The following is a 24246-nucleotide window of genomic DNA, read 5'->3' as shown; positions in this document are numbered from 1 at the left end:
GCTAGCCCTTGCCGCCCAGCTATATAAGCCAAGATAGTTGAGTCTGAGTCTTATTTTTGGGAGCATGGAGCTGAAATGAAGGACAGGACTTCACTTCAACTGATTTTTGTGAGTTTGAGGCTAGCCTGGTCTACCAAGCAAGTTCCAGGACAGCCAGGGATGTTATACAGAGAAAACCTACCTCAACAAACCAAAAAGAAAAGAAAAGAAAGGAAAGAAAAAGAAAGGTAGACTTTAAGGGAATTCAAACCTAGAACTCTACCTCCAGTTCAGAGGGTATCAGCTTCCTAACACCAGCCCCAAAGAGTCCAAGGACAGAAGTCAAGGAGGGGGGATTTCAAATCCCAATCCCAATTCCTGGCAAGAGTACCTGGGGGAGGAATGCAGAAGAGGAGGTGCTGCTCTTGGGTCTCCCTTGCCCTGGTCTGGATGATCAGTTGGGAGGATTTAGAAAGCAGAAGAAACTTTCTTTGCAAGGGCTGTTACTCAGAATCCCACAGGACAGGAAATTGCTGCTGTGCCCGCTGCTAGCTAATTTGGCTTTGGGCAAGTCCTCTTCCTCTGGTCTCTTTACTCATGGGTAATTAGCAGGTGCTTGCTGAGATCGTAAACCCAGACACAGGAGATAAGACTACTATAGAAGACCCCTCTTTCAGTTTTTCTTTTAGGGAGGGTCTGGGAGTTTTCAGACAGCTCATATGGCCCAGTGTGGTTCTGAAGTTGATGTGTAGACAAGACAACTTTGGACTGCTGATACTCTTGCCTCTTTCTAGTGCTGGAAATACAGGTGTCTGCCACCGAGGTCCACTTATTTCTTACTCATCAACATTCCTTGAATGTTTATGAAAGGTTGCTTTACATGAGTACAAAATAGATATTTTTTCCCCCTGTTTTTTGGATCAGGTCTCATGTAGCCTAGACTGGCCTTGAACTTGATGTGAACCTGAGAATGACTTCAAACTTCTGTTGCTCCTGCCTCTACATCCCAAATGTTGGGATCACTGGCTTGTACCACCAAGCCCAGATTCTGCTACACTGGGCACTGAACCTAGCATTCTGTGCATACTAGATAAGCACTCTACCAATAACTACATTTCTAGCCCAAAGTGTGTGTGTGTGTGTGTGTTATGTTTGTGAATGTGTACTCTTGTATGTATGTGTGTAGTTGCTTGTGCACATGTGTGTACATAAATTTGGAGACGAGAGGTCGATGCTAGGTGTCTTTTTCATTCTCCATCTTATTTTAGTTTTTATACTTATTTGTGTGTGTGTGTGTGTGTGTGTGTGTGTGTGTGTGTGTGCGCGCGCGCGCGCACAAATGTGTGGAAGTCAATGTACAAATGGCAGGAGTTAGTTCTCTCCTCCCATGTGGGTGGCAGAATTGAACTCAGGTCATCAGGCTGGCTGGCAAGTGCCTTCCCTCAACGGACCATCTCACTGATCCTCCACTTTAGTTTTGAGACAGGATCTCTCACTGAACTTGGAGCTCACCAGTTAGGCTAGCCTTTCCATGCCTCTCAGCACTGGCAATGAAGGAGCATGCCCAGCTTTTTCCACGAATGATCTGAACTCAAATTCTTATGTTTGTGCTGTGAGCTCTGGCGACTGAGCTGTACCCTTGTTCACTTTTTTTTCTTTTCTTTCTTTCTTTTTTTTTTTTTTTTTTTTTTTTTTTTTTGTGGCAGGGTTTCACTATGTTGCCCTGACTGGCCAGGAATTCAATAGATAATCCAGGCTGTATCATGGAGATTCTCCTACCTCTGCTTCCCAAGTTCTGGGATTAGAGCTTTGCACCCCCATATCTGCCTCAGATATTTTTCCCCCTCCAAGACAGAGTTTCTCTTTGTGGCCTTGGCTGTCCTAGAACTTGGTTTGCAGATGAGTCTGTCTATACTCAGCTCAGATTTTTTTTTAGATCCTCTATTATTAAGAATTGATGGAGCTGGAGAGATGGCTCAGAGGTTAAGAGCATTGGTTGCTCTTCCAGAGGTCCCAGCAACCACATGGTGACTCACAACCATCTGTAATGAGATCTGATGCCTCTTCTGGTGTGTCTGAAGACAGCTACAGTGTACTCACATAAATAAAGCAAATAATTTTTTTAAAAAAAAGTGTAAAATGTGATTTAGAAAAAAAGAATTATTGTGAGCATGGTGGTGCACACCTTTAATTCCAGCACTTGGAAGGCAGAGACAGGCAGATCTCTGAGTTTGAGGCCAGCCTGACCGTCATAGCGAGTTCCAGGACAGCCAGGAATACACAGAGAAACGCCATCTCAAAAAGGCAAAAAGGGAAAGGAAAAGTTGGATTAGAGGGAATGAAACGGTGCTGCTGTCACCTGGGAAGATGGGATGAGAAACTGAGAATGAGCACAGAAGTATGGGTCACCAGTCCCTCTCACCCAGCTCAGGCACCAAGCTCTGCCTGGGAAGCCTCTCTCTGTATATTCATGAGATGAGCGGGACCAATGACATCATCCCTCAGAGTTCTTCCCAGGACTCATTTCTGCCTATGGGGTAAGATGCAAAGCTCCTTCCGTGGGATCTTCGCACCACCAATTTTCATATCAGCAAGATTCCAGGCAGCACAAGTTGCTCACTGATTCTGCGCTCTCTGATCTCATCATGTCTCTGTGTCCCAGGTATTCGCTTTGTCTCACAAAGCCTCCCTCTCTCACTCTACAGTGCCTAGCTCTGGCATTTCCTCCTCTGCCAAGCTTTTCAAGACTTTAATCCCTCAAACAGAATCTTGTGTTCTCAATTCTGGGCACTCAGGGTTCTATAGGTTACATCATGTGGTCATATTCTGCCTGTATTTCCCTCCACTAGATGCGATCTGTTCAAAAAACAAGATTATCCAGACCTCGTCTATCTCTGTGTTGGTCCAAAGAAAGCTTTATGACTGCCACAAGGCCACCTTGATTTCTTTAAGTATCCTTTTGTGGACTCGTGCTCCCTCCTCTCCCAGCTCTACCCATATACCCATACCATAAGGCCACCATGCATTAAGTATTTTAAAACATGGTAAACAGTTTACTCTCCCAGTGGCTTGTCTGTCTGTCTGTATGCATGCATGCATTTGAGACAGGGTTTCACTGTGTATCTCTTGCTGTCCTGAGCTTTGTAGACCAGACTGGCCTTGAACTCACAGAAATCCACCTGCCTCTGCCTCCTGAGTGCTGTCTTTAAAGGCATGTGACACCACCACCACCACCACCACCACCACCACCACCACCACCACCACCACCACCAAGCTCTCCCAGTGTTTATTAATCAGAGGCATATATGCTGCCGACCAGGAGCAGGCTGAAGGAAAGAAAGTATCATGAGTTGTGACCTGTAAAGTTTGTTTTGAACATGCACGTTGTCTCACCAGGTTCTCAGGAAGCATTAAGTACAGACAGATAAATAAGACGAGAAGCTGTAACCTGCTCCAAACCGAATATGTAACCAGAAACAGAGCCCTGATGAATCTAAGACCCAGCTGTGATGTTATCTCTTGCCTTTAACCAATATGAATTAAGTTCAAACGTTATCATAAGGTCATGGCATGCCACAGTGGAGATGAGAAACAGCGATCCCACGGCATTGGGCTGTCCAATATGCTATCTGTTCAGATGGATAAAAAAGAACACCGAAGACAGGGTGGGACTCCAGGGACAAGGTGATCACCGTTCCTAGGCAATTAACCCAGTCTAGGCTCTTCCTGCTATGAATTGGTCAAGGCCACTGGAGCAGAGCAGGGCCTCCTTGCAGAACCATGGTGTGATCATGAGGGGGGTATGGGTCTTGGCTAGCCAGGACGGGACAGGTATTGCTCAGGCACTCATCCTATGATCTCCTCTGATGATATCTGAGATCTTGCTCAAGAAACTTTTCACTTGCTCTCATGAGCCCTCAGGGCACCTGGTGTCTTGGCCCCAATCCTGAAGTTTCCCCTGCACTGCCTGCACTGTGTCATGGTCTTAGTGTGGCCTTAGCGTGAGGTAAGGCTGACGTCTTCCAGCTCCTGCTGGTCCTTCATTTTTACATCTCCTCAGCAGTGGGAGTAGGGCTGTCTCTTTTGTCTGGGATTGGGGACCTTGAACTAGTGAGAGTTCAGAACGAGAAGAACCTGAGTTGGAGGCAGGGCCACCAGTTGTCCCAGGGAATCTCTGTGTATCCTTAGTGTTCCTCAGCTTCTCCAGGACTGGGGGTTAGAATCACCTATTGGTAGGCTCAGGAGGCTTTCCTGTGGAGTGGTCCATGGCCTCACGAGAGCAGATGCATCAGTCTTGAGACCTCTCCTGATCCAAAACTGTGCAACCAATATTCCAGGAATTAGCAGCCTAAAGTGACTTCAAGGGCTCTCAGACATTCCTCTCTAAGGAGTCTCTCCCTCTTCCTCCCCCTCTCCCTCGCTCTCTCTTTTGGGATCTTCAAAGATCCCACCTTCTAAGTCTCTGCCCTACCTCTTCTTCACAGGGCAAACAAAGGGACAAGGTCAGAAACAGGTTGAGACATCCCTATCCCAGCATCTACTGTAGGAAGCCCTTGCTCTACGACCTGTCCAGCCCCTATTTTTTTTTAAACGATTTATTTATTTCATGTATATGAGTACACTGTAGCTGTCTTCAGACACACCGGAAGAGGGCATCAATTCCTTTACGGATGATTGTGAGTCACCATGTGGGTGCTGGGAATTGAACTCAGGACCTCTGGAAGAGCAGTCAGTGCTCTTAACCACTGAGCCATCTTTCCAGCCCCTAGCCCCTATCTTTTGACCCTGGCTGTTCCCTACCCAGGATGTAAATTTGCCAGTGATGTGTTGAGCCAAGTATGGGCTTGACCCTTTTCTCCAGAAGTTTGGGTCATAGAACTGTCAGGTCAGGGCTATAGATCAATCTTATCACCCACTAACAGATTGCAGCTACTCTATCTGGCAGCAATAGTATTCAGCAACACTTTCTCTCAACAATAGTGTGCAAGCACCACCTTCCAAGTACTTCTTGCTGACAATCTGCCCCAGGAGATGAGACTCTGTGTCCCATTGGGCCAGAAGCATCATCTTCAGTTATCAGATGTAGTTTAACCATTTTTTTTTTAAGATTTCTGTTGTTGAGGCAAAATTACTCTATAAATCTGGGCTGTAACAGAATTCTCTAGGTAGACCAGGGTGGCCTCAAACTCACAGAGATCTCCCTGCCTCTGCTGGGATTAGAGACAGGCAGTTAGTTACAAGAAAATTTTATCTCTTCCGGCAAAAAGAGCTTTACCGGGTGAGGTTTTGCCCAGTATAGAAGCAATAACAACAACAAGAACGACAGTGAAGCCATTTATACAGCTCTTACAGCCGTGGTTCTCAACCTTCCTAATGCTGAAAACTCTTTAATACGATTCCTTGTGCTGTGGTGACCCACCCCCCCAACATAAAATTAATTTGTTGATACTTCACAACTGTAATTTGGCTACTGTTACGGATTGTAATGTAAATACGCAGGATATCTCATACATGACCCTCAAAGGGGTCACGGCCCCGCAGGTTGAGAACCACTGGCTTACAGTGTGTCAAGCTATTTTAAGCATTTCACTTAATCTTCATATAATTAGGCCAACTCAGTGAGAATAGGGGAGAGAGAGAGAGAGAGAGAGAGAGAGAGAGAGAGAGAGAGAGAGAGAGTGTAGTGTCATGGTGCTCACATGTGGAAGAGGAGTGAGTATACATTCACCCATGTGCACATGTGTGGAGGCCAGAGTCAACATCTTGTGTCTCACTATGGCTTTCTACCTCATTTTTTGAGACAAGACTCTCTCTTTGAAGCTGGGGCGTACTATTTCATCTAGACTGGCTGTCCAGCAAGTGCCTGGGATCTGCCTGCCTCTGCCTGACCGTCGTCCAGTGCAGATGTTACAGACATGAGTTCCCGTGCCTGGCTTTTACATGGGTTGTTGGAGTACACACTTGAGCCCTATATCTGCACAGCAAGCTCTTTCTACCTTCCGAGCCATGTCACCAGCCTCTAATTTTATTTATTTATTTATTTTTCAGTCAGGGTCTCACCAGGTAGCCTAAATTAGCTAGTCTTTTATTTGCTTGTTTGTTTGAGACAAGATTTCTCAGTGTAACAATCCTGGCTGCCCTAGAACTTGCTTTGTACACACAGCTGGACTCCCACTCAGAGATCCACCTGCCTCTGCCTCCCAAGTGCTGGGACTAAAGACGTGCACCCCAACCTGCTAGGCCAGCCAGACTTGAACAATCCTTCTGCCTCAACTCCCTAAGTGCTAGGGTAGCAGGTACGCATCACCATTTCCTGGTAACCAAACTTGGGGCTTTCTGCATGCTAGACCAGGACTCTACCAATGGAACAGTATTCCTATCCCCTCTGGGACCTTTGTGTATATTCTACTTCTCTACTTCCAGAAAGGTCAGGGGGCCCAGAAATTCTCTGGGGAGTACTGAGCAGTGTGGCCTTGCTTGAATGCAGGGAGGTGCAGAGAAACACAGAGAATGTGTGCTCATTTACCCTTAGCTGAAATCCTGGGTTAGGCCCAGAAAGCGGACTGGTGGCTAGGACAGTCCTACTACCGGACGAGTAGCTGCTTGCCCTTAGGGAGAAGTTCTTTCTCTCATGAGAAGATGCCTCTCTTCTTTTAGCCTTGGGTTTAAACATCTATAGAGTGGGGTGATGAAAACACCCCCTTTCGTTGGTGTTAGAGGAGTTCATTCGATGGTATATGCAAAGCAAAAGCTCTTAGCCCTGTACTTGCCTAGCAGATAGTGGGAATTGGATAATTGGGAACTACTGGGTTTGCGATGATTTAGTGTCTCTAGTGCTCCATTACAGAGTTCTGTCCCGGACAATAGGGATAGAAGTTGTGAGAGGAAGCTGGACCCGAATTCAGAGTGGAAGGGAATCGTGGGCAACAGCGCAGGAATTCAAAACAATTTCTACAGGCTGAAGTAAGCAAGATGACATTATTCTGCTGAGAGCTTGACAACAGCACACGAAATAGAGGATGGTGAAGAGACCTGACTTGACCCCAAGCTCTGGTGCAAAGGATCTGAATGGTTTAGTTAACCACACCTAATGGGAACTAATCGCGGGAGAGAAAGGCTCTGGAACCCAGCAGTCTTAGGCTGCATTAACAATGTGTCGTGTCCAGACTGGGGGAAATAATAGGTCTATTGTGCTGGCTTGGTCAGGCCATATCTGGAATCTTGTGTTGCTACACTGACAGACTGGAATCAGGCCAGAAGGGGAACTAGCCCAGCCTCAGCTCCTGAGCTCTTGTGAGAAATGCTTCCTGTACAACTTCTTGTCTCATCCCCCAAACAACGCTACTAGGTAGGTCCCTAGTTTGTACACAAGGAGGTTAACAAAATTGTCCAGAAAGGACTGTATAGCCAGTCCACGGAGGTCCCTGGGTTTTTTTCTGAATGGGCTGGCTCCTCTGGTGCTTGAGCTGACACTTGCTGTAATTTAGTGGGATACAAAAGTAGAAGAGATATATTTTTATTTTCAAGGAGGGCATGATCTGGCTCGATTATTCAGATCACTTATGGAATGCTGCAATTCAAAGAGTGGAGAAGGATTTAGGGCTGGAAGAGACCATACAGGACTCCTTAGATAAATCAAACCTAGAGCAGGGGAGAGAGATAGGGCAATGTCACACAGCTCACAGTGGGGACAGCACGCCTTCTTATGATCTTCACTGTTTCACTTGGCTTGTTTCTGGACAGTGATGTGCTCAGATGAGATCTGCCAGGGCACACAAGGGTGCTGTGGTCACTGTGGGGGAGTCAGATCTCACTATCTCCTCCCTGAAATTTGAAGTAAGAGGGGAAAAAAAGGGAGTCTGACACTGAGAAACACAGGTCTTGTGTAAATGGCCTGTGAGATTCTAAGCAGTAACTTTGCTGCTGAGGAGAGCTGGACTTCACCCAGACTCCCGGGGATCTGGGAAGCCTGGAGTGCTGTTAGCAGAGGTGGAAGAAAAGGCAGTAAGGGCTGTTCTTTGCTGGCAATATTCCGCCCTGTTTAGATGACGGTCCTCCCTTCTTTCAAGGACCACATTCCTCTATTCTCTTTCTCAGAGCTTTTCTTGATTTTTCTCTTTCTTTCTTTCTTTCTTTCTTTCTTTCTTTCTTTCTTTCTTTTTTTTTTTTTTTTTGACACAGAGGGCTGTTGGAGTCTTGTATCTCCCAGGGCTTCACACACACAGAGTTCAGCCTTCTGTAATTTATGCTTAACGGCAGAGTAGGAGAGTCATGAGTAAAGACTTAGGAACTGGACAAAACCTTCCTAGCCTGTCTGTGTCCTAACAGCTGCTCTTCTTGTGTCCCCCTTTCCTGGGCTGTAAAATGGGGTTAATAATAGTACCACCCTCAGATGGAGTTCATAAGCACCCAGTGAGATCATGTTAAGCCTGTTAGAAAGCTACCCATAAAAGGCTGCTCTTTATAACTTGAGAGCTCCCCTGCCGGAAAGGGCAGCCACTGGACTTACTAATTTTTCTGTTCCATTGAAAAAAGGCTCCCTAAATATCAAAGGGACGGAGACGGAATTGTCGATCTTGAGACACGAGGAGCATTGATAGTGAAGGTTATAGCCTATGGCCTCAGGTTTGGGGGAGGGGAGAAGCCACCTGACTCCGGATTTTCAAAGGGGCTGATGGGGGTTCAGAAGTCCTGGCCACAGGCTCTACTCAGGGAGAACTCACTCTGGGGGACCTCGGGCAGGTCACTTTCAGGCTGGGGCTTCAGTTTCCTCGGACGAGTCAGGTGGGTTTCTCAGCCTTGCTTAGCTGGTTGGAGCACGCGGTGCGAGTTGCCGGCTTTGAGAACGTGGCTGAGCAGCGAGGCTCTCCGCCAGACAAGAGGGGCAGGCGCGTGCAGGGATTGGCTGGAGGCGCAGGACCGAACCTTTAAGAGGCGCGGAGGGGGCGTGCAAAGGAGTTTTCCTCGCCGGCGTTGCTGGTTTGCTAAGAGCTAGCGAACAGAGAGAGTAGTAGCTGCGGCTGCGCCTAGGACCGGAGCCTTAGGAGAGTGCCGGCCGGCGGAACACTAGAGCATCCCGGCGTCCGGGTCCCAGGCGGCGTGGCCCGCGGGTCATGGCCAAAGGAGAGGGCGCCGAGAGCGGTTCCGCGGCGGGGCTGCTCCCCACCGGCATCCTCCAAGCCAGCGAACGACCAGCCCAGGTGAAGGTGAGGTCCCGAGAGGAGGGCAAGGGGTGGCGGGCCGGGGATATGGGCATAGGGGCGTCGGGGGTTAGATCTGGCCTTGGGACACTTGAAAGTAACAGGATACAGTGAAGCTTGGAAAAAGGAGAGTCCAGGGAGTGCGCCGGGACCGGGGAGTGATGGAGAAAGTCTGAAGTCCCTTTGCATACCCCTACAATGGGTTTGCGCCAAGCGCGGCGCCGGCAACTCCACACGGCGTGGGGCTCTCCCCAGCGCTCTAGGTTCTACCGTGCTGAGCCACGCTAGTTTCCCTCCCTAGATCTGAAGAGACCCCAGAAATCTGAGGGTCCTCTTGGTTCTCCATCTCTCACCACCCCCACCCTCATGCTTTAACTCTGAGGAGGGCCACTCAAGTTCATTCATAAGAACAAGGGCTCTGCTCTTAAAGGAGCCGCATACCGAAAGCGTTTGTGTGGCTGAGTGTTCACATGCACAGAGCTCCGCGTGTCTCAACACTCTCTCTCTCTCTCTCTCTCTCTCTCTCTCTCTCTCTCTCTCTCTCTCTCTCTCTCTCTCTCTCTCTCTCTCTCTCTCTCTCGGACCCGTTCTAGCTCTTTGAATCTATTTCACCACACCATTAAACCATTCCGCCCCAGGAAAGGGATCTCTGACAATGTATTTAATTGGGAGGTGCTTAACTTTTCCTTTTAGTTTTATTAACTGTTCTTGGAAGAAGCGAGTAGGCAATTATGCTGTTACCATGTATGAGTAATCTCTACTTTCCCTGGGCAACCTCAGCCTCCCCGAGTGCTCCACCCGGAGAAGGCTGAGCCCTGCACCTGGAACCCTTTTTGCCCCTCTCCAAGGTCCCCTAGGAGCTGGAAAGGGTGCGTGTTAGGCAGATGGATGGTAGGACTGCTCAAGGGTTTGCCTGGAGCTGAAGACTCCCCACAGGGGCCGGGGAACTTTGAGACAGATTGAAAGAACAGCTGTGGATGCGGCCGGCTGGGCTGGTTCCCCCGCCGCTCTGGTGCTCTCTCATCCAGTAGGCAGGTGGATCCTCGCTGCTGCGGGGCGTCAGGGAGGGATCTTGGGCTGGGCTCCGGCAATTTGGCAGCAAGAGGATTTTCAGGTTGTGACAGCTAGTGCCAGGTAGGGACAGGTCCAGTGCTACAACATGCTCTTTGTGGGTAACTTGGAAAGGAGCTGAGGGCCTAGAAGAAGATATTTATTATTTATTTGTTTGTTTGTTTACTTGAGACAGGGTTTCTCTTTGTATCCCTGGCTGTTCTGGAACTGGCTCTGTAGACCAGGCTGGCTTCAAAGTTAGGGATTCTGCCTGGCCCTGCCTCCCAAGTGCTGGTGCCACTACATCTGGCCTCGGAGATCTTTAAAGATGGAGGGTGATAGGTTTCCTCAGTCAGGGGGTGGAGGGATGAGTCTGGGTTTAAGGGCAACTTCCTTTAGGGTAGGGGAAGTGAGATTTCCCTAGGTGGGAGCTGGACAAGGTAGAACTGTTCCTCTTGGCCGAGCTGGCTGGAGAAATAAAGGTCTGTTGCCTCTGGCACCTTTTTAGGTTGGAGGCCAGAATCCTGGGCCTATTTTTCATTTTCTTTCTTTCTCGTTCCAGAAGGAACCAAAAAAGAAGCAGCAACTGTCCATTTGCAATAAGCTTTGCTATGCGGTTGGAGGGGCCCCATACCAGTTGACCGGCTGCGCGCTGGGATTCTTCCTGCAGATCTACCTGTTGGATGTGGCTAAGGTGAGTAACCGGCCATCTACCGGCTTCTCCGTTAGCCAGAGGTGAGGACTGATAGGCTCTTGGTAGGATCACTCAGTTTCCCCCAGTGGTAAAACAGGACCAGAACACATTCCTTGGCTACCACTCAGGATCACAGTGGATGGGAAAAAAGGCCTTAGGAAGTGTGCGGGAGGGGAGTCTACCTGCCCCAGGAACCATAGCTGGCAGCTCTTCCTTGCCCAGCAGGGGCAATAGAGGGAGCTTGGCGGAATAGGCAGTGGCTGTGGGACCCGTTAGTGACGCTGTTCTTAGAAGAGACTGGCACACCATGTCCCTGGCTGGAAGACAGTCAGCTGGCTTGGCTCAGGGTTTAGTGGGTGTTGCCGTTGCTAGGCTGATGGGAGCACTATATCTCACCTTCACGTGAGGAGCGGCATCTTGATGATGGGTAGGGGAAACCTGAAGGTGCAGGCAGATGTGAAAGTGTCTAGGGACTAGGGGGTCTCTGATGGAGAGGGGTAGTTTGGGTGAAGCAGAGCTCCTGTAAGTACTTTGAGAAGCCTTGGCCAGCAGCCTGGCATCCAAAGAATTCGCCCTGTCTGGATGAGAGAGTGGGAGACTGAGTAACCATGGCTCCGCCGTGCCCTCACTGGCTCTTTTCCGTGTAGCATCTCTGGGCAAGTGAGGGAGGCATATTAGTTTCCATTTGCAGGTGTGGAACACTGAGCCCCAGAAAGGACAGAAGACTCATTCAGTAGCTAGGTTTCAAACAGTTCCCATGGCTGGGTCCCAAGCGGGTTATGAATAAGAGGAACCTGCAGTTGAGTATAAAATGGGGTTACAATAAGTGGGGAGAGGACAGGGTGCAGGGTACAGTGTGGGAAGGCTGCCAGCTTTCCAGAGCAGGGTTGTGACAACTGGATACGGGGCACATGCCTGTTATCCCGGCACTTAAGAGGTCAAGACCAAAGGATTGAGATTCAAAACCAGACTGAGACTCTGTCTCAAAAACAAAGTTGAAAGAAAAAAAAAATCAAGGTTTTATGGATGATGTTGAAGCTAGATCCTAACGTGTTTGGAAAGTACGAGATGGATTGAGTAAATAGTGACAGGAACACTTTCTAAAAATCATCTAGAGGGCAGGCATAAAGCCACACATCTGTAATCATCTAGGGAGCAGGCATAAAACCACACATCTGTAATCCCAGCACTTGCAAGTTAGACCAGCTAGGCCTACTTGCCAAGTTCTAGACCAGTCAAGACTACAAATGAGTCTCCCTACACACACACACACACACACACACACACACACACACACACACACACACAGTGTCAGGGTGGAGGGAGTCACTGGAGAGATTGCTTCATGGTTAAGAGCTCACTGCTTTCTTGGGGCTGGGGATTTAGCTCAGTGGTAGAGCGCTTGCCTAGGAAGCGCAAGGCCCTGGGTTCGGTCCCCAGCTCCGGAAAAAAGAAAAAAAAAAAAAAAAAAAAAAAAAGAGCTCACTGCTTTCTTAGAGGGACTGAGTCGTGAGTAACCAAGCCAGGCCACTCACAACCACAACTGGCTGTAACTGCAGCTCTAGGGAAGCCAATGCTTCTAGTTTCCAAGGCTCCTGTACGGGTTGGAACAAACCCCAACACACTATCACATGGTTTAAAATAGTAAAATGAACTCTAAGGAAAAGAAAGATGGGAGAGAACATTTCATGTTCCTTTTTCCATACGCAGGGCAAAGCTTGGCCTCATAAAAACACGACAACCCATAACTCTCATACACATGGGGAAACTGAGGCTTACTGTGACGGCCCAGGGAACAAATACTAGCTCTGTTGTTATCAGGTGGCCAGGGGCTCAGAACTGTCAGAGAGAAGGAGTGAAATGATTCTATGGCCAGTGTTTGATGAGCTGTTTCTAAGTGCAGCAGAGGAAAGGAAAGATCTAGAAAAGCTTCCAACACAGTCCTACTCCAGGTATCAGAGAAATGCTGTGATGTGGCCACCATCCTCTTCCTCTTCCTCTTCCTCCTCCTCCTCCTCATCACCACGTTGGTTTTTTTTTTTTTTTTTTGAGACTGGGTTTCTCTATGTAGACTTGACTGTCCTGGAACTCACTATGTAGACCAGGCTGGCCTTGAACTCACGGAGATCTTGCTTCTACCACAGAGATCTTGCAAGCGCCACCACATCCAGCTACTGCTGTCATAATTGTTTATCACAGTGTGGGAGAACTGACCCAAGAGCTCATTCATTCTAGCGAGCATGCTACTACTGAGCTAAAGCCCTGCAGCCGCTATTGTTATTATTAAGAAAGGGAGTGGGGTTGGGGATTTAGCTCAGTGGTAGAGCGCTTGCCTAGGAAGCGCAAGGTCCTGGGTTCGGTCCCCAGCTCTGGGGGGAAAAAAAAAAAAGAAAGGGAGTGAAACCAAGTGGTGGCGCACACCTTGAATCCCAGTGCTCCACAGGCAGAGGCAGGCGGGTCTCTGAGTTCGAGACCAGCCTGGTCCACAGAGCGACTTCTAGGACAGCCAGGGTTCCACAGAGAAACCCTGACTCGAAAAAAAGAACTGTGTGAAAATGTTTAAGATCCAGGCGGGAGCAGTGCAAGGTCTCGGTGGCCTGGCTGTGGCCGTGAGGGATGGATGTCCCGCTAAGGCCAATGAATGAAGGCCATCTTCTGCTTCTTCCCCATGGCAGGTGGAGCCACTCCCTGCTTCCATTATCCTTTTCGTGGGCCGAGCGTGGGATGCCTTCACTGACCCTCTCGTGGGCTTCTGCATCAGCAAGTCCTCCTGGACCCGCCTGGGCCGCCTCATGCCCTGGTAAGTGGAGACCCTCCTTCCAGGTGCAGAAAGCCAGGCTTCTTGTGTTTCTTCCCTGCAGTCCTCCATCTCTCATCACAGGTTGGGATTGACAGGAAGGCATGACACAACAGCTCAAAGGTGTTGAAACCTCAACCCAAAGCTTCGGCTGCCCCAGGCATAGGCATTGGGACACCTAGACAGTTCATTTTGGGGTTGGCCAAAGTGCTAAGTTAGTTCCCTCCCCCAGCTTAGGCCTCATGCTGCCTGAGGCCCACTCACTCACCTTGGTGAGACTGGAATCCTCACTTCTGCCATTCTTTGCAAGCAGAGGTAGGTAGGTCTTCAGAAGCAATAGAGAGGCTACCTGGGTTTGAATGGCAGCTTCACCACTTAAACTGTGCAGTCTCAAGTGGGTTACTGAACATCTCTGAACCTTAGGTAAAATGGAGGTATGGTGAGGACGTTAATATGTAAAGCGTTCAGAAGACCCCCTGGCGGGTATTGATACACAAGTTGACATTCCTTCAGGGTAGTTAATGGAAGGACAAGGGAAGGGGCGATACTAAGGATGGAATTGCCGACCCATCCCAAAGCATTGAGTGAGGGACTATTTTTTCCCTTGGCTTTATTCCGCTTCGGCCTGTGGGGCAAGGTTGGGGGAAGGCAGTTGCCATAGATCAGACAGTGATGGAGACATACAAGACAGGCCAAGCCGGGGCTCTGGTTCCCTCCAGGACATCCTGCTTCAGGAGGTGGGGGGGTGTACCCCTTTCATCTCCAGCCCATCCAAGCTTAAGTGGGCGCCTTCCTGCCCCAGGGGCGCCCATACCTGGTCTCCGGCCTTCAAAGCCCTTTCAGCAGCCTCTGCACCTCCACAGTTTCCTTTCCCACGAGGCCCCCCACCCACCCCAATCCTGCCAGCCCCTGGCAAAGACCCAGCTTGGAGCCTTTGATCCAGGCTTCATGGCCAAGGGGGTGAAGGGGAGGGTAGAAGAGCCTCCTTTACCTGGGCAAGCTGCTTAGAGATTCAGCTTGTGCGACTTGGCCCTGTGCCGGCTTCTTGGCAGCTGGTGGAGGGCGGGGCCCTGCTCCCACATCGCCTCATGAGACCCAGCCAATAGGAGGCCGCGGCCTGAAGCGCAGCGGCACAGGGTTACTCCCAGTCACACTGGGTTCCTGTTCACTGTTCAGCTGCCTGTCTCTGAGGATGGAGTGTTTGAGGAAGGCTGAGGAGGAGCCCTGTTCTCTAAGGAGACAACGTGGAGGGGTGGAAGGAGGAGGAGGGCAAGCAAGGCCTCCTTGTGGGAGAGAGATCTGAGGACTCTCGATAGGTCAGTGTGACAGCTCTTCCAGGAAAGTTGCTAGGTCCTCTTAGGTTGCTTTCTGGGTGGCAAGTGCTTGGGTATGTGTCAGAATAGGCATCGGATGACTCACAGGCCAAGGGGCCATTGTGTTCATGGCATCCCAGGTTGCACCTTCTAGGCATGTAGACAAAAAAGAGTTTGGCTTTGTCAGGGTTGGCTAGTGTTAGCCCTACCCACCTCTCCTTCCAGGCATTGGGGCGTTAGGGTAGTTCCTCCTTCAAACCACAAAGATGGTGACATTCTCTCTCCCAGGAATTCCTAAGGCTTACCTGTGAGATCCTGTCAGCAGGTTCACACAGAGAGGTTGAGATGCAGGGGCACCTGAGGTTGGTTGATCACCAGGCATTATCCACGTGTGGCCCTGGCCTGTAGTAGTTCCCGAAGGAAGGCCACTTCTCCCGTTGAGCCCTCCTGCTGTGATCAGCAAACACTTAACGTCCTGAGTACTGTTCAACATTTTTCTGTCAACTCATTAAGACTCAACCCTACTTCAACCCACAGATGGGAAGTCCTTGCACTGGCTGTGAGGTCTCCCATTTTCTGCATGTTATCTCCTAATTCCATTTCTCTTGCTCACTATCCTCCAACCCACGGGGCCGGCTGTTCATCCTCCTGCCTGAGGACCTTTGCACTGACTGTTCCCCCGACTGAGGCCACACTTGCCTCAGAGATCTGCAGTGCTGACTCCCTGACCCCATCCACGTCACTTACCGTCTCTCAGCCAGCTGTGAACTGTACCCTCAGTCTCGTGTCTACTTATTCCCTTCTTTTCTCCATAGTACGCGTCGCCTGTTAACACGTTATCATGACTGTTTCCATGACAACGGCAAAACATCTATAGCATGGCATTTGCCTTATTTATGCATTTATTTGTGGTAGAACTGAAACTCGGGGCCTTGCACATGCCAAGCAAGTGTTCTATAGCCCTGAGGTTTGTTTGGTTTTGTTTTTTGAAGACAAGGTTTCATGCAGCCCGGGATAACCTCCACTTCCTGACTCTCTATTTCTTTTTTTTTTTTAATATTTTATTTATTTATTATATATGAGTACCCTGTAGCTGTCTTCAGACACACCAGAAGAGGGCATCGGATCCCATTACAGATGGTTGTGAACCACCATGTGGTTGCTGGGAATTGAACTCAGGACCTCGGGAAGAACAGTCGGTGCTCTTAACCACTGAGCCATCTCTCCAGCCCGACTCTCTATTTCTTAAGTGCCCAGATTAGAGTCATGCGCCAACACCTCCTGGGAAACCCTCGTTTGTTTTGTTATTTGGACAGGGTCTCACTATGCAGCCCTAGCTGCACTGCAGTTTCTTATGTAGAGTGGTATGGTCTTAAACTCACAGAAATTAACCCGTGTCTGCCTCTTGAGTAGAGGCAGGGAGATCCCTGAGTTTGAGGCCAGCCTGGGCTATGTGGAAAGACTCTGTCTCAAAAACAAGCAAGCAGACAAACAAAAACAAAAAACAAACCAGAAGAGATTATAGTGTGTGAATGTTTTGCTTGTGTGTATGTCTGTGCCTGGTGACTGGGGATATTAGGAGAGGGTGTTAGACCTTTTGAAATTGGAGTTATGAATGGTTGTGAAGAACCGACTAGGGCAAGTTCCTGGACCGAAATCTTGAGCAAGGAGCATGAGGTCAGACTCTGAGTCTCATGCATATCTTTCCTGGAGCAAGAATCCCAGGGAAGGGGGTGGTCCCAGCCCCTATCTCAATACTATGTCGGTACCGAGAACTGAATCTAGATCTTATGCCAGAACAAGTGCTCCTAACTGCTGAACCACCCACCCCACCAACCCCCTGTGCCCTTCATGTAGAAAACAAACAACAAACAACAAAATCGTATCTCACCATGTAGCCCAGATTGACTTTGAACTCAGGTCTTTTTGCTTAAGTCTCTCGGATGTGGGATTACAGGGCACGTCACCATGCCTACCTCTTTGTAAACTTTTAAGGTGTCCAGCAAAGTAGCATTAAGCGTAGCCACATCTTTGTGTGACCTTCTACCCCAAAACTTTTTGTTGTTGCTGTCCTTTTGAGACAGGGTCTCTCTGTATAGCTCTGGCTGTCCTGGAACTCCCTCCAGGCTAAACTTGAATTCAGAGATCTGCCTGGGGCTTGCTGAATGCTGGGATTTAACGCTTGTGCCTTCACCACCTAGCTCATCTCCATAGTATTTTCTTTTCCAACCCAAACTTTGAGTTCATTGTAAGATAATCCCTACTCCTTCCTCCCCCTGTCAACCACTATTTTTTGGGTGAGGGTGGGGTTCTGGGAGGATATATCGGGGTGCATATGTGTAGGTTAGGAGACAACTTGATTCTGTCTTATGGGTCTATGAATTTGAACTCATGTCGTTGGCCTAGCAGTTGACAAATCTTGCAGGGTCATGTCTAAAACTGGAGATTTGGCTACGCCTCTATAAAGTAACTGTGCAATATTTGTCTCTCAGGAACAGTCATAATCCACGTGGCCATGAGGCCACGTGGCCATTCTGTGTTGTAGCATGTGTCAGGATTTTTGTTTTTACGGTTGAATAACACGTAACTTTTGTTGTTTATCAGCTAGAATGTGAGTTTTACAAGAACAATGGTGTCTTCTTCACTGATGCATCTGCAACAGTCAGAATAGTTCCTAGCACATAAGCACATCTCATAAATATTTAGGTAAATGTTGAATGTAGGCAGCGTACCGTTTTTTATTTTAATTTTACACGTGAGGAAATGAGTCTCAGAGAAGTTAAATAACTCACCCAAGACTAAGTTTTTATAGTTAGTGACAGACTCAGAAAGTGTAACTCAAAGCTTCCTTCTTCTTTGAATATTTATTTTGTGTGTGTATGTGCACACACACATACATGTGGAGGCCGGAGGACAGCTTGTGGGAGTTGGTTTCCTCCTTTCTACACGCGTGTTTCAGGGATAAATCTCAGCTTGTCAGGCCAGGTAGCAAGCAGTTTACCCACTGGCCATCTTGCTAGCCTGAGGCCTTCCTTTTAACCTTTGCACTTTGCTTCCTATGCTAACGCTGGAAAGTTGATCCACCTTGAGGAGTCATTATTTCTCATGGTAGTTTGGCCAGACATTTGTCCTCTACCCTCCATGTCTGTGACTGAGTCCCATCCTCTTCCGTGGCCCCTTTCTCCTTTACCTGAAGTTGGCCCTCCCACCCACTCCAGCTTCCGTGTGTGTGTGTGTGTGTGTGTGTGTGTGTGTAAGTGACACATGGAGGGTTGAAGAAAGGCGCTGGGACCACCTCCTTACATGGGATTCTTGCTCCAGGAAAGATGAGACTCAGAGTCTGACCTCATACTCCTTGCTCAAGATTTTGGTCCAGGAATTTGCCTTAGTTGGTTCTTCAGGCATGGCCATCAACCTCTTTCTCCAAGGCTCTGGGTTGGTAGGACTCAGACTTCCTCCTCTGTTGATGGGCACCTGTAGAACAGACCTGGGCTCTTAGAATTCTCTATCGTCCACTCAGACCCCTTTCCCTCCCTCAGGATCATCTTCTCCACTCCTCTGGCCATCATTGCTTACTTTCTCATCTGGTTTGTGCCTGACTTCCCATCAGGGACGGAAAGTTCGCACGGGTTCCTTTGGTACCTGCTTTTCTATTGCCTCTTTGAGACACTGGTCACGGTGAGTGTGGGCCCCTCCCCTTGGTAACTTGGTGAGGGGCAGGGGCAAGGGTAGGCCCAAGGTGGTGGGGTGGTGGGAGTGTTTGCATGTCTCATCCATCTAACCAGCTGAGAGCTTCTCTTCCACAATAGTGCTTCCACGTTCCCTACTCAGCGCTCACCATGTTCATCAGTACCGAGCAGAGTGAGCGTGACTCCGCCACTGCCTACAGTAAGTCCCTCCCCCAGCATCCTGGCTCCTGCCTGCTCCTGCTCCCCCCCACCCCGGTCCCCACTAGACTTTGTGGGTCTAGTTCTTTGCTCTACTCCTGAGTGTGTGTGTGTGTGTGTGTGTGTGTGTGTGTGTGTGTGTGTGTGTGTCTGGGATGAACCCCTCTTCCTCTGTCCCCTTTCTCTGTGACTCTGGGGTTTCAACCCAGAGCCTTGTGCCTGCCAAGAAGTCACTTAACCATCAAGTTATATCCCTAGTCCATGAAAGCATGTTAAAAAGAACTCACTTCCTTTATCACTCAAGTGAGACCCAGAGAGGTACCGGGACTAACCTGAAGGTCACCCAGAGAAAGGCCATGAGAGCAGGCTGAAATGTCATCTGCCCTGCCCCCTAGTCCAACTTACCTGGAGCTAAGAGTGGCTTCCAGCCATCCGACCTTCCTCCCTGGGCCTATGGGCAATGAGGCCCTTCTGAAAAGACCTCTTCCCTGCCTAGGGATGACTGTGGAGGTTCTGGGCACAGTGATAGGCACAGCGATCCAAGGACAAATTGTGGGCCAAGCCAAGGCACCTTGTCTCCAGGACCAGAATGGCTCTGCAGTGGCCTCAGAAGTTGTCAATCGTACCCAGAGCACTGCCTCCCTCAAAGAAACGGTGAGACCCCTGGTAGGGCAGGGATTTGGGAAGACAACAAATGGGGTGCTTTGCATTTATTCTTCAAGCAGTAATAGTAGCTGGTGTTTATCAGCTAGTGGGCATTTGGTAAATGTAAATATTAGGCCATACATATACCCACTTTACAGATAAGGAAAGTGAGGCCTGGGAGGCCAAGTCACTTGCCCAGGGTCCCAGTGAGATGTGGGAAGACTTGGGCTGTGGGTTTACACCCTACATAGTCTGGCTGTGTAACATTTTGTATACTTGGACTTGGCCCAGCCTTGGGAAGCAGCAGCAGGTCCAGGATGACCCTCCTGGTTCACAGATGGAGACAATGAGGCCCCCACAGGAGAAAAGGCCTGGCCTGAGATCGTGGAGTGGGGCTGCTGGGATGAGATCAGACTGACCCTGTCTCTGTATGTCATAGCAAAATGCATACCTGCTGGCAGCAGGGATCATCGCCTCCATCTACGTCATCTGTGCCGTCATTCTGATTTTAGGCGTGCGGGAGCAGAGAGGTGAGAAGAAGCATGCCGGGAAGGGTTCAGTCCACAGCTCTGGGGAGCAGTAGTCCCCTTCTGCCTGCTCACCAGGCTTTGGCGGGGACATCAGCGATAATCAGGGACATTATCCTTTCTGATCCCTAGAACCCTACGAGGCCCAGCAGGCCGAGTCAATGCCCTTCTTTCAGGGCCTCCGGCTGGTTATGAGTCATGGCCCCTATGTCAAGCTCATTGCCGGCTTCCTTTTTACCTCCCTGGCTTTCATGGTGAGTGGGGGCCTGAGATGCTCATCCCAAGAGTACATCTATGGGGTGGGGGTTAGAGAAGATTGGGGCTGTGGTGAAGCTAAGGGGCAGGCAGGTTGGAGGGGGCAAATAGAGGCCTCTGGGATCCCCGAGTCACCTTTTTTTTTCATTTCCATGCCCCAGCTGGTAGAAGGTAATTTTGCCTTGTTCTGCACCTACACCTTGGGCTTCCGGAACGAGTTCCAGAACCTCCTCCTGGCCATCATGGTGAGTACAGGACATAAGGTTAGCTCATGATGTCTATGTCTAGACGGTTCCTTGAGCCCCAGAGGATACCTTCAGGGTGCTTCCTAGTCATGAAGGGATGAGGGAGGTTTCCCTGGATCTCACGCACAGTCACTTAGGGAGGGCTATGAAAGAAGAGGGTTCGAGGCTGGGTGGTTAGACACGACGGTCCATTAAAAACAAGGATGTCAACCACTGTGATCAGCTTTGCATTCAGAGTTAATGAAAAGATGGGGGGACCGCTCACTCTCTGCTCCCCTGGGAAGCCATCAGACATGCCTGGTGACTCCACAGGCCATGGCTGGCCCGGGAGCATGTTCTGGGGCCTGCAGTGGGGAGGAGGTCTCTGCCACAACGCACCCTCCTTCACCTTGTTGCTCACAGCTCTCGGCCACATTCACCATCCCCATCTGGCAATGGTTCCTAACCCGGTTTGGCAAGAAGACGGCTGTATACGTTGGGATCTCTGTAAGTGGGGCTCAAAGGGTAGAGATATCTGGGGATGGGGGAGTTACAGATGGGAACCTCCTAGGTGACCCACCTTCTTGCACTCTGTTCCAGTCTGCAGTTCCTTTTCTCATCTTGGTGGCCCTCATGAAGAGTAATCTAATCGTCACTTACGTGGTGGCCATAGCAGCTGGTGTCAGTGTAGCAGCTGCCTTCTTACTACCATGGTAGGTTATGTAGAGGCTCACCAAGTATATTCCCCAGCCAACACTCTCCAGCCGGGGCGAGCCCCTTGGTGCCTTTGCCTCCTGCCTTTCTATGGGTCTGGGATGAGGTGGGTCTGCTTGATACAGTTAGAGGTTGCAAACTACGAAACACCTAGCTTGTCTTCTCTTGGCCAAGCAGAATGTCCAAACCGGGACTCATCTTGATAGATGGGGCCTGTAGAGCTATCCCATCCCTTCAAGCTCCCGGAGGACAGTTGCTGCTCATTGGCCTGGATACCATATGGGCTGCTGGTAGCTTGGTGAGGGTGACTCGGGGCTGTCACCACCCACTCTGCATAGGTCCATGCTGCCTGATGTTATCGATGACTTCCACCTGAAACACCCTCACTCCCCTGGCACGGAGCCCATCTTCTTCTCCTTCTATGTCTTCTTCACCAAGTTTGCCTCTGGAGTCTCACTGGGTGTCTCTACCCTCAGTCTCGAGTGAGTTGCCTGTGAGTCTTGGGCAAGGCTGGGGACAGGGGTAGGGTCCAGGCACTCCATCCTCACCACCCCTTATGCACTGGGTCCCACAGCTTTGCTAAGTACCAGACGCAGGGGTGCTCCCAGCCAGAAGAGGTCAAGTTTACACTGAAGATGCTGGTGACCATGGCTCCTATCATCCTCATCCTGCTGGGCCTGCTGCTCTTCAAGCTGTACCCCATTGATGAGGAGAAGCGGCGACAGAACAAGAAAGCTCTGCAGGCTTTACGGTGAGAGGCGTGCGTGCGTGCATGCGTGCGTGCATGCGTGCGGTCAGTCAGTATAGGTTCTCAACCAGTGCTGCTGCTTAACAGACATAGATAATTCTTAGCTACATGGAACAGGCTGGTTTGTTTTGTTTTGTTTGTTTTTTGTTTTATGTTTATTTGTTTGTTTGATTGGTTTTTTGTTTTTCCACACAGTTTCTCTGTGTAGCCCTGGCTGCCCCGGAATTCAGTCTGTAGACCAGACTAGCCTCAAACTTACATAAATCTGCCTGCCTCTGCCTCCCAAGTGCTGGGATTAAGGTTATGTGCCACCACTGCCCTGCCCAAGAAACACTTTCTAAGTACCCAGCACTGTGGTAGGAAAAAGCAAGCAAGCAAACGCAAAATGGCTGGGCGTAATGGCGCACACCTTTAATCTCGTGCTCAAGGAGGCAGAGGCAGGTGGGTCTTTATGAGTTCGAGACCAGCCTGGACTACACTAGGGTAGTCGGGGTTATGTAGAAAGACCCCGTCTCTAAAGAGAAAACCAAACTTGCTGTCCTGAAGGAGCTCGTGTTTACAAGTATACCTCCAGGACCCCCTAGTATTCCACAGTCTATCCCACGGCAGCTGAGCTGTTCTGTTGTTCTATTTTTAGAGGCAGGGTCTCATTTAGCTCAGGCTGGAATCAAGCTAGCTGTTTCATCACCAACACAACTGACCTGGGTTTGCCTCCTAAGTGCGGGATGACAGCCACCCCCATGGCAAGATTCTTAGGATTCCTATCCTACACAAGTTTAGCGAGGAACCATGGATAAGGTTTAGAATTCTGCCCTGTGTTCTAGCTGCAACCTGTATTCTGTTGCCTTCCTGGCATACAGGCCCTCTGCCGTGGCCGGGGATGATAGGGCAGGGTGGAATGATTCACACCGCTTTGTCAGCCAGCTAGAGCCAGTGGCTGTCTGACGTTTTGTGGTGCCCTTCGTCCAGCGGGAACAGCAACCAGCAGTTTCTAGGCAGACGGTGGGTGTGAGTAAACTGTCCTGTGGTTTACACAAGACTGACAGCTGGCTTGGACTCCAGGGCCAAGATTCCTCAGGCAGGTGGCAGCGGAGCGGGGTGAAGATGCTTCTTCTAACCCATCTTCTCTTGCTCTTGCAGAGATGAAGCCAGCAGCTCAGGCTGCTCGGATACAGACTCCACAGAGCTGGCCAGCATTCTCTAGGACTTGCCGGGTTGCCTGAAGCCACCGCACAAAGGACCTGGGGCACCAGGTAGCATTAGGGCATGGGATCTTTTTGCCCTTGCACTGAGCAGCTGTTCTTCCTATGTCAAGACAGGGACCAAGGACTGGAGGGTGAGCAGCCCAGGACATCTGTGCTCACTGCTGGGCTGGCCGTTCTGTAAACTCCTCACTGCCCGCCCATGGGCCAAGCCCTAGGGCTGCTACTGTGAATATGCCAAGGACTGACTGGGCCTAGCTCGGAACACTAATGTAGAAACGTTTTATACAGAGACTAATTAATAACTTAATGACTATGTATATAGGGATGTGTGTATGTATATGTCTGTGAGGTATTAATGTTATTAATTTTCATAAAAACTGGAAACAAAAAGTTGCCTGCTTCTATTTGTGTTCTCAGCCATCCATGGAGCCATTTGTGATAAGACCCAGATAGTCAGTGGGCACACAAAGCCACAGGTGCCAGTGAGTGGGACAGTGTGTCTGATAAAAGCCTTGGCTAACATTCACTCTATACCAGGAGGCAGAGGCAGGCAGGTTTCTGAGTTCAAGGCCTCGTCTATACAGAGTGAGATCCAGGATAGTCAGCCATGGCTACACAGAGAAACCCTGTCTCTAAAAACTATAAAAGAAAAAAAATAAGGAAAGAGAAAGAAAACCCAAGCTAAAGAGGAAGTGGCTATAGTCGAATAGCAAAGACTGGTGTAAGTGAAACTCTATGTTAGCAGTTTAACCACCGCTCTCCACGGCCCTGTGAGTGAGAAAGGCTAAGAAAACAGCGAGCCACGGTGGTTCTGCCAGTCACTGCATGTATACCCGAGTCTGTGGGGCTAGGCGTGCTGGTTGGGGGTGTGTAGTGTCACTGGAGTCCTGTCATTATCTTTCCACAACTGTTGTCAATAATGCCGAAGGATGACACTGCCCAGCTCTGGTGGGAGAAGGCCCAGTTAAAGTGCTTGTCCCATTCAAGTTACTCTTGTTTACACCATCT

General features: G+C 49.6%; 1 protein-coding gene and 1 long non-coding RNA gene across 5 annotated transcripts; one reads left to right on the top strand and one right to left on the bottom strand.

Annotated features, from left to right (window-relative positions):
- Positions 1-8935: 8935 nt before the first annotated feature.
- On the top strand, positions 8936-23628 carry Mfsd2a (MFSD2 lysolipid transporter A, lysophospholipid). 4 transcript variants are annotated; one of them, XR_015619552.1, is made up of 14 exons: positions 8936-9185; positions 10792-10923; positions 13599-13723; positions 18573-18711; positions 18843-18921; positions 19417-19574; positions 19903-20095; positions 20225-20346; positions 20509-20592; positions 20995-21078; positions 21172-21284; positions 21624-21767; positions 21860-22036; positions 23174-23628. XR_015619552.1 is itself a non-coding variant. In XM_087548316.1 (14 exons), the coding sequence occupies exons 1-14, from the start codon at positions 9093-9095 to the stop codon at positions 23235-23237; spliced, it is 1599 nt and encodes a 532-aa protein (XP_087404442.1). In that variant the 5' UTR covers positions 8936-9092; the 3' UTR covers positions 23238-23628.
- Positions 9840-14743, bottom strand: LOC100909490 (uncharacterized). Its single transcript, XR_015621107.1, has 3 exons — positions 14712-14743; positions 13989-14138; positions 9840-10375 (listed from the first exon to the last, which is right to left on the bottom strand). It is a non-coding gene; the product is annotated as an uncharacterized LOC100909490 (long non-coding RNA).
- Positions 23629-24246: the final 618 nt, after the last annotated feature.

This window comes from Rattus norvegicus, chromosome 5 (genome assembly GCF_021556685.1).
Source record: "Rattus norvegicus strain SHRSP/BbbUtx chromosome 5, alternate assembly SHRSP_T2T, whole genome shotgun sequence".
In the NCBI taxonomy this organism is placed as follows: Eukaryota; Metazoa; Chordata; class Mammalia; order Rodentia; family Muridae; genus Rattus; species Rattus norvegicus.
The sequence above is the reverse complement of the archived record's forward strand: the minus strand, read 5'-3'. Positions and strand labels throughout refer to the sequence as shown.